This window comes from Lygodium microphyllum, chromosome 29 (assembly GCF_053477565.2).
Source record: "Lygodium microphyllum isolate KBCC chromosome 29, Lygodium_microphyllum_v1.1.10, whole genome shotgun sequence".
Taxonomy (NCBI): domain Eukaryota; kingdom Viridiplantae; phylum Streptophyta; class Polypodiopsida; order Schizaeales; family Lygodiaceae; genus Lygodium; species Lygodium microphyllum.
In genome coordinates, this window is record NC_141163.1 from 10,961,314 (window position 1) to 10,977,258 (window position 15,945).

The following is a 15,945-nucleotide window of genomic DNA, read 5'->3' on the forward strand; positions in this document are numbered from 1 at the left end:
CCGTAAATGTCCTAACTCCCTTGAAGTACCAAAAGAATTGGAGGCCAACTATGTCTCCAAAGCCCCTAATGTGACCACCTTTTTTAATATATGTTGTATCATCTTTCCATAAACATCTTTGTAGCCTTCTTTATACAAGCATCCCACTAATTCATTGAGGGGGGGAACCATTTGCATGCTATGTAATCCAATGCCACCTTGGTATTGAGAGGGGATGTTAGAAGTATAGCATGGGAACCTTGTGTAAGCAATGGTGCGTGAGGGAAGGTGAGGTGTAAATGGACTAGAGGACAAAGGGAAACCTTAACCCTAGGAAGGTAAGGTGTAAATGGACTAGAGGACAAGGGAAACCTTAACCCTAGCTTCCAATGGCTATATAAATAGCCCAAAGGTCACGCTCAATGTAGATGAGAGAGTGTACTCTAGTTTTACTTTGAGCAATAGCATAATCATGATTTTTTCCTTGTACTTGAGCTCTCTTCTCCCTGTGGTGCACACATTTCCATGTTGCCACTCTTTGATATTTCAACAGTGGTATCATAAAAGAGAAGAAAAAGAGAAGATTAATGAATAGAGGTGTCTCCCTCTTGGTCCCTCACACATAACTTTTCTCTCTTACTCTCTCAAGCTTTGCCTATAGTTAAGCAATAAAGCAATAGATGGAAGCAATAGCTCAGAAATTTGCACACAAAAAAATGAAATATTTGTTCATTTACATGTTATGTGCATCGACTTACATGGGTAGGTAGCCTCAACCCTTGAGCTCTCTCAAGTTTGATCATCAATGTGTTTATTAGCGAAAAATTTTAGCCCATAAATTTGTATGCCTTGTGGGTCTTTTGTGCATACATGAATAGAATTAAAACATACATGTCCATGACTCTGAGAGATATTACAATTTTCATAGGAGTAAGCCCACTTTCACTTTTTACAAAATTACATCATTGCAAGACATAATAAGATCTAGTTGACTATAAGAGACATCCTAGCTACTACATATTCCCATTGCCTTGGATTTTCCTAACATTTTGAAAAAATTACTAGCATGGGTTTCGACACCTCTTGAGAACTTCAAACTAGATTATTTTATCTAAGTTCACTTCTTTGAGCTAGCTAGCCTCTATTGACTCCTCATACAAACTCTTTGACTTTGAAATTTGGTCGCCTTCTCTATTTAGGGTTAATAACTATACTTTCATAGCTTCATCTCTATTAAACTATTATGCTCCATCCTCCTTCATTAGCTTTATGCTTACCAAGAACTTAGCAACTACAATAATGACTTTCATGCAACTGAGTGAGTTATACACATGATTGCAATGCTTGACCCAAGCTACCATTCGTGTTTTCTATAATCGCTTTATAAAGTCCCCCTCCTTCAAGAAAGAGATATTGACACAAAAGGGTGGAGGTCCACTATTTACATCATCTTTCCAACTAAATCAAAGCATTCAAAAGATAGGAGTACTGATTTGATTACTTGAAATTTAACAACAACCTAAGACCATAGCTCAAACTCACCAACTAACCCCTAGTATTCAAGTAGAGATAATCAAGAAACTTGAGCTTCAAGGCAAATAATATACCAATTTCCCTTGAAACCATTTATAGAACTATGTATTGAATCTCTTTTTTTGTAAGATGCCACCAACACCAAGAAGAAACCCCTCCTAGATAAGCCTAAATGGCATGAGGGCATTTTGGCGCCAAAGGTATTCTAAAATCACTTTAGAAATTTATTTTCCAAAGGAGGATGCCCCATAAGATACATCTTTAGACTGCAAAGAGCAAAGTTTGTGTACCTTTGTTGAATCCAAGGGGGAGAGAATAAAATGGATTTGATCAGCCTTGCAGTTGTTTCTCCAGCTTCGTCAAGTCTTCTCCTAATATCAAATCTCCTTTGTCATCCAACTCCATCTTGTCGCTAGTCTTATGCTACTTTTCCCCATTACCTATGTCAATCTCCCTGTCATTTGAAGGATGCTACTCCACACATGCATGCATGCAAGTGAAGGAGCCTTGGCATGGTTACTTTCCTGTGATAAATAATATAGAACACACACTTCACTTTGTTCGAACCAATTGTCTTCTCGAGTCCACCTTCCTTAGCTTCTCAGAGTTGGTTATTGGAATGAAGTATAAATTGGTAGTAGACTAAACATGTGAGAGTTGGTATTGGACAGGTTGGATCCACATCCATTCGAATGAGTACCTTTCCTCGAATAATAAGGAGTGGAATTGTTTACACATAACATACAAATGATAATAAAATATGTGTTGCATGTTTTCATGCATAAAGTTTGTAATGGCTTCTTCAGATGCCATATGTTGACGATGTGAGATCAACGGCTCAATTCCTCCATTTGCACGTTTCACATGGTTTCTTGAGGTGGGCAGCGAGGACAAGCTAGTCAAGATTTTTATTCGCGGGCGCCCTTGAGGTTTCTCTACGTTTGTATGGATGAATGTGAATCCTACGTAGCTGTCTCTTTTTCTCTTTCCTCTTGCACATTTGGGGATTGTGCCTACCATGTAGGAACCACATTTTTTTTTCCGTAATCAAGTGGCTACACTAATAGTAAGTAAGTCGCGTTTTTATTAACCCACTAATGTGATTTAATTAATTCTCCCTTTTTGTTAACACCTTAATCCGAAAGGACGTTGCGGAATGCAGGAGTTGAACCGAAGTCCTTTTGGTCACCACCCCTCTCTCTCTCTGTGGGATAAAACCACTCCTCTCTCCCTCTCTCTCTCCCCCCCCGAACATTGCTACTGCGACCCGATGCATTCTTGATCACTAGCAACCTACTGCGACCTCGTGCGCTCTTGATCACTAGCAGCCTAATATGTGGGTGTTTGTTGTATGACGGGCAACCGCGCCATCCGCCTCGCATATTCGCAACAGCAGGAGGCATTCATCAGTATTAAGCAAAAGCATCATCGGGCATGGGAGGATCTCTTCTCCAACCCATGCGATTGGTGGGATAATAGGCTCGACAAGAAGGGCCCCTCTCACCCCGACTTCAGGCACAAGCTCTCCCGACAGGTCCTCTGGCTTAACGATTGGCACAGGCCCCCATGGGTGGACTCTGAGCTGCCCGCCCTCACCTCCGCCAATGCCCGCAGGCGCTCGTTTCTTCAGAAGCTGCAGTCCCTCTGTGACCTCGGCCTTCTTGGCACGGCCCTGCACACCGTCGTTTCCTGCCCCGACCCGCAGATCACTCACCACATCAATGTGTACGTCTCCCTCCTCGTTGCCTGCGCCAGGGCCAACGCCTTTGCCCATGCCAGGCATGTCTGCTCACTCCTCCCGCGGCAGACTCTTTTGTCCTCGGGCTCTGCTAACGATCACTTGGTGGCAGCATTGGTCGATTGCGGCTTCCTTGATGATGCGCATGACATATTGCTTTCATTGCCTCACAGGTCCGTGCATTCGTGGACTATCATGATTCTGGGATACATCTCGTGGGGCCGTGCTCGAGATGCATTGAGAGTGTGTCAGTTTATGGAGAAGGATGGCATACAGCCAGATTGTTATGCGTGTGTCCATATTCTGAAGGCTTGTTCCCTCATCCCTGAACTCCATGAAGCTGAGAAACTACATGCAGATGCTCAAATGAAAGGGTTTACCTCTGATGTTTACCTGGGTAATACCCTTATAAGCACTTACAGTAAATGTGGATACATGTCGGCAGCAGAAAATGTTTTTAACAGCTTGTGTGGTCGCAATGAAGTGACATGGAGTGCAATGCTTTCAGCATATGTGGAGCAGGGTCAAGGAGAGATGGCACTGCAGCTCTACCGACAAATGCAAGAAGAAGGTGTTGATCTGAGTCAGCAGTCATTTGTCATGGCACTTCAAGCATGTACTATCCTTTCAGGACATGATGAAGCCATGATGGATGAGCGGCAATCAGCTCACATGGAGCCTGTAGTTATTGGGCGTACATTGCATGCTAATGCTCGTAAGAAATGTTTCACTGCAGATGTTTTTGTCAATAATGCTACTCTGACTATGTATGGAAAATGTGAAAGCGTATCAGAAGCTGAAAATGTGTTCGCTGAATTTATCAGCCGTGATTTTGTGTCGTGGAACGCAATGATCTCAGCATATCTGGAGCAACATCAAGGAGACAAGGCCTTACAATTGTACAAGCAAATGCAAGAGGAAGGTGTTAGTCCTGATATGCAAAGTCTTGCCATTGCCCTCCAGGCGTGTGCCACTATAGTTGGTAAGTACACCATGGTTGATAAAGCAGACTTGGATCAAGCGACTGCTTTGGAAATTGCCCGTGCATTACATGCTGATGCAGAAAGGATGCGTTTTGTATCAGATAGCATTGTCAGCAATACTGTTATCACCGTGTATGGCAGGTGTGGGAGCATTGGTGAAGCAGAAAGTGTCTTTGATGGATTGGCTGAGCCGAGTCTTATAGCATGGAGTGCATTGCTTTCAGCATATGTGGAGCATGGGCTTGGAGAGAAGGCTTTGCTATTGTACAAGCACATGAAAAAGGCAGGTTTGGCTCTAGATGACATGTCAATTTTCGCACTTCTCAAAGCCTGTAGGATGACAGGCAGTATTGACATGTGTAGGCAGCTCCATTTTGTTCTCACTTTTGCTGGGTATGATAACAACCCCATGTTGTGCAGTGCTCTCATTGGAGTTTATGCAAGTTGTTCTTTTATTGCAGATGCTCTGGAATTCTTTAATGGGCTGCCGCAGCGTGATGTCTTATCTTGGACCGCATGCATCACTGGCTATGCACAGGTAGGAAACATTGATGCTAGCCTGCAAATTTTGAAAGCTATGAGTCTAGCAGGTATTTCACCCAATGAAATCACTTTTCTGTGTCTGCTTTCTGCTTGCAGTTGTGCTGGCCTTGTTGACAAAGGTATGGAAATTTACAACACCATGAGCAAGGAGTATGGTATTACTCCAAAGTTAAAGCATTGGGTCACTATGGTTGACCTTCTTGGGCGTACAGGTGAGTTTGAGAAGATGGCGTTCATGTTGACCCAGTTGCCTCAGGGTAATCAGGCCCTTTGGATATCCATACTTTTTGCGTGTTGCAAGTACGGCAATGTAAATTTTGGAAAACAGGTTTTCGACCTTATTGTGGGCCCAAATGCCCAACAATCTACAGGTATGCTCGTTTCAGATCTATTTTACAATGCTGGGTTGCAGAACTGGGCTGATGCAGTGGATGAATTGCTCCAGAGCAGGAAGGATAAATATAAATATGCTTTGCAGGACATCTTTGAGGGGTGAATGCACAGCAGGCATTCAGAACGTCTGGTGCATGTTGTGTTGATCAGCTTATAGCCCATGTTATGTTGTTGCCTCATATTTACCATGACCATGATAATTGCTGCTGTCGTTTTCTGGCTGTTTTAGGTATATGACTTTACATTACATGATGACTGAAGAGTGGAGGCTAGCAAAGTGCAGTTTTGTTAACAAAAAAGGGAAGGATTTCACTTCGGATGGCTATTTGAGGCAGAACAATGGTAATTCTGTAAAAAGCAACATGACCAAACTAGTCGTACGACCATCTTGCTGTCAAGGAAAGAAGGTTTTTCAACGTCTTATGTCTGGTTAAATATGGCAATTGATGTGCACACATCTCGAAACATGGCAACTCTCTGATGTGACAAGTGTTGTCTGATGATTTTGGTTGACACTGCAGGTTCAAAAGTTCATCTCCACTTTACACATTCATTCACTTTTAGACTGGACCACTGACTTGTGTCTGCTAGAACTTTCTTGATCGTCCAAATCAGGCCTTTTAAACAGGTGCTAGCTAATATGCTTGCATCAGTCACAGTCTCCCATCAATATTATCAATTTGTTTCAAGGTTCACCATCCCCTGATTTGGCTAGGTAATCAGGGTACTAGCTACCTAATGAAATTACATTGTAAGAAATAAACATGTGATACACTTGGATTAAAGTCAGAGACAGATATGAGACCTTAGACCTGTGCCAAAGTGAAGGACAAGGTGTGTACAGTATCAACAGATGGTCAGGTGTTATGGACATATATACACTGAGCAAGACACATGTACTGATCAATGGACTGCATAGGCAGCAGGCAGCACAGGTAGGCTTCAAGAGCATGGGTAGACAAGTTGGCAGATTGCTACAGGCAACGTTGCTGGCAAACTAGCTGACATGTGGTATGTTGACATGGGACGCAATGCAAAGGCGAATAAAGGCAAAGGAACTAGATCAATGAGCATAGATACAATATCATCATGAAAGCTTAGACACAATGAACGCAAGATACACAGAACGGAATCTGCTAGTGTTTAACATGCCAAGATACAGTAGCCATCACTATAGCAACAATGGCAGCCTTGCATCCATGCCAAGAACAACAGTATGCACTTTCAATGTCGCCTTAATCAGTTGCCAAGTACAGGTGCAGCAGTGTGGTGCCTAGTATAAGTTTATATACGCAAAACTCAAACAACTCCCCCTCAAGGACCAAAAGTGGTTCAACTAAAACATATGAGGTGCGACCTCTGACATCCTCTATCATGTTGATGAGAAAATTGGAAACAAGATGCACCATTGACAGTCCAGTGTGCATCCAAAATGGATATGCATTGGCAAGTCACTCCATGAATTCAAAGATTGATTAAGCCATGTACCACCAATGTGCAGAAATAAGCAGTAACTAACGAAGGCACACTAGCCGGTGACAAGATCGCCAAATAATATATGTTGAGTTGGTGTATCCTATGGTTTCATCATGTGAAGCATGTGCGAGAACATAATTTACAAATTTACATGGAACTTGGAGACAACACATTGTCCAAGGCTTTTATCATAAGCCCTCTTTGTAACAGAGGTCTATAATAATAGCCTGATGTAGATAGTCCACCACCAAGTTCATAAGAAAACAATGTAAGAGATGTAAAATGCCTTTTCTCATTGTGAATACTGTCCCATCTAGCCATTGGTTTTTCTCACAAAGCTCACTCATTAGAAACACAAAGCTTCGTGTCTAGCCTAATACACATCCTTCAATCCTTACGTTGGGGGTGAATACTTGATAAAAAGATTTCTTCTCAGCTATATTCACTTTGTTATGAACTATGAGGACATGCTATGTATGCCTAACTAGACAAGCAAACCACCTATATCCTTCCCCATCTTTGTATTATTTCATCTAACTACATCTATAAGGCATTTTTTACAAATACCAATACATGGAATGAAACGTACTTCTCCTTTCTACTCTACTCTTGCATGATTGCTTCACAAGGTTGTATTTCACCTTTCATTTTTCTACATTGTTTGCCAACCATTGAGCTTTTGATTGTGCAATTGTCCCATCTTGTGTTGACTCCCAATCCTCTCCACATATGGACCAGGTGATTACTGGTGCCACCATCAAGCCCCTTGCCACCCTAGGCTAATTGTATGCATGAATTGGTTGCTCTTCTTCCATCATTGACATGATATATTGTCTTCTAGTAATGACATGATCGTGTATAAATCTCCCAGCTCTTAAAGATTCTCTCCTCTCTCTTGAAGATTCCTAAATGGAAAAAGAAGTACAAGCATAACAACATGGAATGGGAGGAACAAAAGCTAAGAATGGGAGTGTTGTTTCCAAATGGATAGGTGTGGAAACATGTTTCTAATGGTGGAGTGTTATTCCTACCATTCTCAATAGGCATCTCTTGTTAGACACATCCATCCCATTTTCCTTATAGGGAATGCGCAGCCAAGGTTGTAGTAAGCCAAACAAAGAAATTTGACATTTTTGGACTTCTTTTAATTGGAAGGTTTTGCCTTGCACTTCAATTGTACATTCGCTTTTCACTCTTCTTTGCTCATTGTGTGACATAGTCATTCACTTATACACACACCCACACACAGTGAGAGAGAGAGTGTGTGTGTGTGTATAGCAAGGGCATCTTGAAGTGGATTGTAATTGAAATATGTGATATGTATCTCTTTGTCCTACATGCCTCTAAGGCATCGAAAAGGACAATAGTACCCCAAACCTTAGTAATTGGATTCCTTTCATGCCAATGGCACCTCCAACTAGATCATATATGAGGTCTTTAGCCATGTCATTTTGTCTTATGGGCATCCTAGAGGGCATACCTCAAAGAGTGTATTTTTTTCTTAGAAGACTTGAAATTTGAAAGATGCCTCAAGGATGTACCCAAGAACTCATGTACACACCCATACACTCAAAAATTGCTTGGGCTACGATTCCATTGGCTTTCGAAATGTTTTTTGTATGCTTGCTAATTAACCATTTTAGAATAATTTATTTTAGTTTTTTTAAATAGCCTTGTTTCATACTTGTTCTTGAAACGAGGCCGCTCAATGCCCATTCTTGGTGGTTATACTCACAAGGCTTAGCTTCCAACAAGACTCCTATAATTGCACTATTTTTGCAAGGTATTGTTGCTCACAGTTCATTGTTGTTTGCCTCACCATCATCATCTAAATAAAAGAGAGCTAACATGTTTTTAATCTAACCTGAAGCTAAAAGTTAGGTTTTTGCCACCTCACTATTGAAGGCTAGGCATCATCCATAACTAAGAAGTCACAAAAGACCAAGCATAGGTTAACATATGACTTGTCTTTGATTTCTTAGAGAAGTCTCTGAATGTGTTGATATGGAAGTAAAGCTAACTATTGACGGAAGTTCATGATGAAAACACCTCTTTTGATTAGCCATAGGGACTCCACCATGAGAAACAAGGTATCATTGCACAATACAAACAAGCCACAAGAAACGGAAGGAGAATTTACAAAATTTTGGATTCTTTATGGAATGGACATAAGTGATGCTAATGGCATGGTAGATTGTAGATCGGCATTGAGTACAGTGCTTGACATTGCTAGAGGGAACATCAAGGAAGAGGAGAATGGAGAAGAGAGTGGGTTGCGGTGTCTCTTCAAGAAAAGACTAATGAGGAGGGTTCTTGAAGGGGGCATGTGATGATTTCGAACTAGCCACGGAATCAGTGCATTGCCACCATCGTCTTCCTCATTGAAGCACAAGACCTCCATCATGCTCAACACCGAGTATCCAATTTATCTCATCATGCTTTTCATCCATAAAAGCAGCTTTCACAGTGCATTTGGGCATGTGGCTTGTGATGATAGACGACATTTAAGGAGCGAATAATCAACATTACCACATAGCTTTTGTGCTCCATCTTTTTTTTTTGGGGATAAAACAGTAAGTTGTATTATGAAGAGGGTTTTATACAAAAAAGTAATGTAGCCATTGCTAGTAGAGACTCCCAAGGGGAGGAGCTTAGGCGGTTACAAAAGAAAACCAACTAATGGTTAGGTAGTTTAGCTAGAGGGCCTCTAGGAGCTTAGGGGCATTTGACTTGGCACATTGGTGGATAGGTGCCTGTCGTTGATTCCATACAATAATGGGTCGATTAGAGTGAGCCATGGGCAACTAGGGGCTCGAGATTGGGTATGGGTGGGTGTCCAGGATGGCTTTCTTCAAAGAAAGGAGGATCTCAGCAGCTTCCCGTTCTTTGGCTAGCAATGTCTCCTTCCTCTCCTTTTTCCCCATTGGACTGTTCCTTTGCAGTGCCCGCTTTGCTTCGTCCCTACAGATGACCATCTTCATGTCGACCACCTACCAATGAACCAAGGAGGTGAATAAGGGCTTTGGTTTGGAGTATTTATTATTAAACACACAATCATTCCTGGAGATCCAAATAGCCCATAAGTAAGCCACTCTTTTTATAGTCCAGATTACTGGGGGGAATACAATTTGCTTCACCAAGGAGAATTTCTTTCCATGAGAATGTTGAAGGGTGAAGGGGAAAGAGTAGCCTGTGAAGCTCTTGCAAGCATTCTTGGTTAGCTGGACATGAAATAAAAAGGTATGGGATGGACTCTACCTCATTACCACACAGGCATAGTCCATTCCCTTTACCTATACTTGCTACTTTTTCGTTAGTCCACACATCATGATGTAGAATAGTCCATAGAAGAATTGATTGTTTATGGGGAATGGAGACCGACCACACTTGTTCAAACCTATAATGGCATTGGGTTTCTGATCACTGTATGTTCCACCTTTTGTTGAGCTTACCAACTAAGTTGGTGCCAGAATATTGAAGGGGCGGAAGGGAGAGCAAACATAGTCTTCCTTTCTAGTGGATGTCTTCCACTTTAACCTACATGTTACTAAACATCCAACCACCATTAGCATTTACCCAAACATTAATTATGTTCATGACTGTTTCAAGATCTTGACTATTAAGTCGAAATTCCATTTTTATGTCAAGTGGTGTTTTCCACGTCTTATTTGTGAGATCCCATAGGTTGTGCCATACCTGAATGCCTTTCTTTTGAAGCTTACTAGCTACTTTGACTAATTCTTCCATGATTGGGGTCACTGTAAGGCTGAACCATATTGAGTCTTTAGGAACCCAAACATTGATTTTCTTCTTTTAAGTTCAAAGGAGAACTCAGTCTTGTATTGCAGCCAAGAAGCCCACATGGAGCAAAATAGTTGGGAGGGCTTTCTAATTTGGAAACATGTTGAGCTAAAGAGTATGTTGTAGATTGGAAGGTTATTGAATGTAGTCCCCTCGTAGCTAACCCCTCTCTGTAAGTTGTGTGTCAGAAGTATGGCCCAGTCTTCCTTCGGAAGAAGTTGGCTTCTGATTATCCATTTTGACGCTAGCTTAGATGCTAAAAGGTTTATGTCAGGAAGCCTGAGACCCCCACTCTTTTTTTCTAGAGTACATACCTTCCAAGCTATTTTCAGTAGCTTGTACTTGTGAAAATTCCTTCCCCATAAAAGTTCCTGCACAGGGCATCTAGTTGTTTAAGACATGAGTTACTTGGTTTCCAACACACCAAGAAGTAGATACATGTGGAATAGATAAAGTGCTGTAGGACAAACTTCCTCGTAGCCAACTCGCTTTGAAAGCCCTTCCATCTATCTAGCTTGATACTACGTTTATCCATTACCCACTGCCATCTTTGTTTTAGGGTGACCCCAAACCCCATCGGGATCCCTAGTAGTCTAAAGATTTTACCTTCTTGGATTACTTGGCATCCTTCATCCAGCAGCCACTGGGGTGGAGGAGCAAGACTGGTCCAAATGCCTGTCTTGGAATGATTAATTTTGGAGCCTGAGGCCAAGCAGAATTTGTGGAGGCACTGCTAGAAGGCGGTAATAGAGCGCTCTTCATTTTTAATGGTTGCATTGGTGTCATCGGCAAACAGGTTGAGGAGCATCTACCTGTTTGAGTTAGGAAGATGGATACCTTGAAGATTGCCTTGGTTTAGTTGGTTTTCAAGCAACCAGCCATGAGCATCGGTGGCTATTGCAAATAGTAAGGGCGCAAGAGGACAACCTTGTCTAATGGATCTTCTAAGGATGAAGGGGTTGGTAAGTGTACCATTGATAGAGATCCTTGTCGAGGCGTTACCAAAAAGAACACTAACGTACCTGATGAATCTCTGCTCAAGCCCCGTATCGTGAAGGGACTGGAGGATAAATTCCCACTCAATCCTGTCGTAAGCTTTGTCGAATTCTATCTTAAGGAAGACAATGTCTTGGTTAGTTCTTTAAGCATGATCCATACCCTCCCATAGCCCAATTATTGCATCTAGAATATATCGCCCTTTGATAAAGCCTTTCTACTCCCTCTGAATTCATTGGTCAAGGTAGGAGCTCAACCTACGAGCCAGTGTTTTGGCGAAGATTTTGTATGTTGTGGACAGGCATGTTATAGGTCTCCAATTAGCCAAGTCCTCCTTGGAGTCCTTCTTGTATATCAGTTTGACAACCCCTTCGTTGCTGCAGCTTGGGAGGGAACCTTTGGAAATGGATTCCTTCCAAACCCTTATGAGAGGGGAGAGTAGAAAGCATTTGAATTATTGATAGAACTTGTTGGGGAGGCCGTCAAGTCCTAGGATTTTCCCTTTTGCTAGAGAGTTAATAGTGTTGCTGAGTTCTACCTCCTTAATATCTACTTCAAGTAGTCTAGATGTGCCCATTGGAACTACTGGGTGTCAACACCTAGCTATTTTAGCCCGTGCAGCTGTGTTAGTCGGGTGAGATTGGGAGGGTTGGCTGAATATATTTTTAAAATAGGCGTAGGCGGTTTCGAGGTCATCCTCTGGCGAGGTAGATATGGACCCATCCTCCTTGAGCAGAGGGATATTGTCCCTCTCCTTCTTTAGTTTGAGTAATTTGAATTGTTCTTTAGTGGGTCGATCTACCTTACCCGCCCACCAGCCGCGAAAGTACACCTGGAGGGACACGACTTCAGCGAGCTCCTCTTGCCTAAGACGCCTTTTGGCTTCTGGTAGATTCTCTTGTGCTTCTACTTGACCTGAATCCACTGCCTTTTCTAGCATGATAACTTTTTGGTAAATCAGGTTTCTTTTCTATCTCCTCAGATTGATAACTTGAAGTTTGGCTTCCTTTAGGAATGTTTGGGTGTCTGTAACTGCTGACTCCCAGGCCTTAGTCGGGGCTAGCAGGAGAGAGAAATTTTTCTTCCAAATGGTTTCCAAGGACTTATAGACGAACTCCATTTGGAATAAGGACTGGTTTGCATGAAACCACTATGCTCGAACGGCATGGTTTGCCAAAGAGAGTGTGAATTTCACTGGTTTGTCGCCCGAAAGGGAGATGTTGTGCCAGATCTTGGTACTGGCATCGATGAAAGTGGCCATTAGACCGATTGTTATATAGTACCTATCAAGCTTGGCCTTCTTGAGAAGGGGACCCCATTAGTTGTTAGACCAAGTGAAACCTTTTTCTGAACTGGGTTCAATAAGGCTTTGGAACCCTTTTAGGTTTAGCCATGATTCTCTCTCCTTGCCCGAGATAATGGTGCCCTTGCTTTCAAAACGATCATCAAGAGTTTCTACAAAGTTGAAGTCACCTACAAGGATGATCGGGCAACCGATTAGTTTAAGAGAATCCCATATTCTTGGTTTATCCCTATTAGCTCCCCATGTGTATACAGAGATGATCACGATCTCTTCTAAAGCCTTAAGTTTTACCCCCACCCAGCAACCACCAGGATCTTGGAGAAAGTCATGTATGAATGGCTGCAGTTTGGGGCCCACTCCAATTACAACATCTCTTGCACCACCTTTGTGCATGGACGAGTGCCATGTGAAATATTTGTTTATGGTAAGGAGGTTGTGACCCAACCTTTCTCCGGAAGTTTTAACTTCTTGGAGGCAGATACAGTCCAGATTAATGGAATTATGTTGAAGCCAATTGTGGATAATAGCCACTCTGGACTTTTTTGTAAGTCCTTTGCAGTTATAGGAGATAAACTTCAGATTATTCAATTCTTACCAACTTTGTTTGGTTTTTTCCCTTTATCGTTACCTCGCGTATTGGCAGGGCTACCTGGTCCGGCTCCTACTTTAGAGTGCCTCTGTTTATTGCTACTATAGTTGGAAGTCTCCATTGGGATGGGACCCCCTGCCTACTCTTGAAGTGCTTCTAGATTTTCCTTGGATTGGGAAAGGGACACATGCAATCCTTCCCTTGCGTTGGAGGAAGGGAGACTCTCTTCCTCATCCTTGTTAAGATCCTCTACTTTTGGTCGAATGTCCTGAAGAGGGGGATTAGTGTCTGAGCCTTCCTCACGATCATAGTCAATAGCCTCCTTGAAAAATTGGCTCCCATCGATTAAATCATCATTGTCAGAATCTATTGATTGAGAGATTAGGGGGTTGGTTGTATTATTAGTGTTATCAGTGGCTCCTGAGTCTTCAAGGTTCATTAGCAAAGGGAAATACCTATTATGTGAGTTGGAGATGGAGGAGTTCTTAGCTTTGCCCTTTGGTTTGGGGCATTTTGGTCTCTTATTTTGCATCATTTGGAAGCTATCTAATGCCTCCTTATTGCCCCTGGAATCATGGACTATTTTAGGTTCTGGCTTTGAGTGCTTATTGACCTATTCTTTCGCCCACTCAGGGCAGTCCCTGATGAAGTGCCCTTGTTTGTGGAACTTGAAGCAAGAGTTGGGCAAGTTCTTATAGATGATTTCTTGCTTCCTAATAAGTGCCCCGTTGTGACTTTGAATGATCATGGAGCTACGCAATTTCCGACTAAGGTCCACTTCGACCAGAACTTGAGGTGCCATCCCAGGTTGATGTCCGAGGAGGGTCGCTGTCCTAAGATTTTGCCTATGGGGGAGGCTATCGACTCGAGAAAAGGATAGAGATGGTCAGGGAGATTGGGGAATTCAACCCACATGGGGACTTTGGTTGGTTTAGGCCCCAGTGGGTCGAAGGACTCATCCCACTTGAATAGGGACAGTGGGGAGTTCTTGAGCATCCATTGGCCAAAGGACATGACATGAACGACGAACATCTGTTGGGTTTCGAAAAGGAAGAGAATGTAGTTGTTTGGTAGATATCGAGCTTGCAGAGCTCTAATGCCAAGGGGCTGCCAATGGTCCCTCATCCATGCCCTAAGGATTTTGTAGGAGGTTGCGGGCCATGACAGAGACCATAGATCGCCTTGGTTTGGTATTCTTTAATCCAATGAGAGAAACTAAGATCTGGGATACAAATCGAGAATGTACCTTTTGGATCCGAGTGTTCTTTTGAGTCATTTGGGGAGTGTTTGGGGGGGCATCGGCCACCGGGGTAGTAGAAGGAGATTCGGATTGGCCCTCAGGCTGTTTGCTAGAGCTTCCCACAGTGCGACAGTCATCCACTTCCTCCAACGACTTAAAGACAGCTTTGGGGGCCTCATGCCTGAAACGGTGCAGATGATCTGAGACTTCTTGAGGAGTTCCTTCCCCTTTTGCGGCATGTTATAGAGATTGCAGACATGGTAGAGAGGGCTGTGAACTTAGCCCTCTTGTGTTTCTATATACCTTCGCCATGATACCAGCGAGCCTCGAGTCAGTTTGGGGAGTACTGCCATGGAAATCAGTAGAGAGATAGGGGGCAGCCACTGTCTTGGTCATGAATGATGAGTTGGACATCGCAAGCATGTCGATTGGGCTTGGGGGAGGGGGCGAAACTGCTTCAGGACGGGGGGGAGTGCGTCAATGATGCAGTGGGGCTCTCGCAAGTTGAGGAGGATAGGGGGGTAATCCTTGGAGGATGACAAGGCTCCACGTGTCCCTATGTAGCGGGAACGGAATCATTGGTGCCAAAACCGCCCTCAACGGTTGGTTTGGCGCCACAGGTAGACCGCCTTTTGCAGGTGGCGCTCCACCCCTTTTCTAATTTCTAGTTTTGACGCCTCTTTCCTTGTCCTCTCTCTCTCACCTTGGTCAATTCGTGCTCCATCATTCTTGCCTTCTACATCGGCCTTCCTATTGAAAAGTAGAGTTTAAGGCTTGAGAGAGCGTGTACAAAAGGGAGAGAGAGAGCTCAAGTACAAGAACAAGATCTTGTTTAATCAGTTGCTCAAACTACAACTAGTACACTCTCCTCTAATTGAGTGTGTACTTTAGGCTGTTTATATCGCCACTGGAGGAGTTAGGGTTAGGGTTTCCCCTGTCCTCCAGTCCTTTTACACCTAGCTACCCTTATCCTCCCTAGTGTAAGGAGAGTTCCTATGCTTATCTTTCAACACCCCCCCTCAATGCCAGGTGGCATTGGATAAAAACATAATAGGATGCATCCCCTTAATTCTCAATGAGACGCCTTTATAAATCACACTACAAGAAAAGGTTATATGTAGAGAGTGTTACAAGACTCAAAAAAGTCGGTCACCTATGGATTAGGAGACAAAGTTGACCACCAATTCCTTAGGTACTTTTGGAACACCAGGACACTTACTGGTGATATGCCCGGTCTTTTTACATTTATTGCACTTCATTTTGTCAGGATATTTCTTCCAGTAGTAGTTGCTCATAATATGCCCCTTTTTGTGATAGAAGGAGCACTTAGTAGAAGTTGTATGGACTAACATTTGCTCACGGGAAGTAAAT

At 42.9% G+C, this 15,945-nt stretch overlaps 1 protein-coding gene across 11 annotated transcripts; it reads left to right on the plus strand.

Annotated features, from left to right (window-relative positions):
* The first annotated feature begins 2,729 nt into the window (after positions 1–2,729).
* Positions 2,730–7,218, plus strand: LOC148010376 (pentatricopeptide repeat-containing protein At3g20730-like). 11 transcript variants are annotated; one of them, XM_087671816.1, is made up of 3 exons: positions 2,730–4,592; positions 4,695–4,771; positions 4,873–5,038. In XM_087671816.1, exons 1-3 carry the CDS (start codon positions 2,864–2,866, stop codon positions 4,888–4,890), a joined length of 1,824 nt encoding a protein of 607 aa, XP_087527942.1. In that variant the 5' UTR covers positions 2,730–2,863; the 3' UTR covers positions 4,891–5,038. The 11 variants fall into 11 exon arrangements, 10 of the variants coding, with proteins under 10 accessions (XP_087527942.1, XP_087527937.1, XP_087527943.1 ...); XM_087671817.1 differs by having other exon boundaries at positions 2,731–4,520; XM_087671815.1 differs by having other exon boundaries at positions 2,734–4,516; positions 4,873–7,217.
* Positions 7,219–15,945: the final 8,727 nt, after the last annotated feature.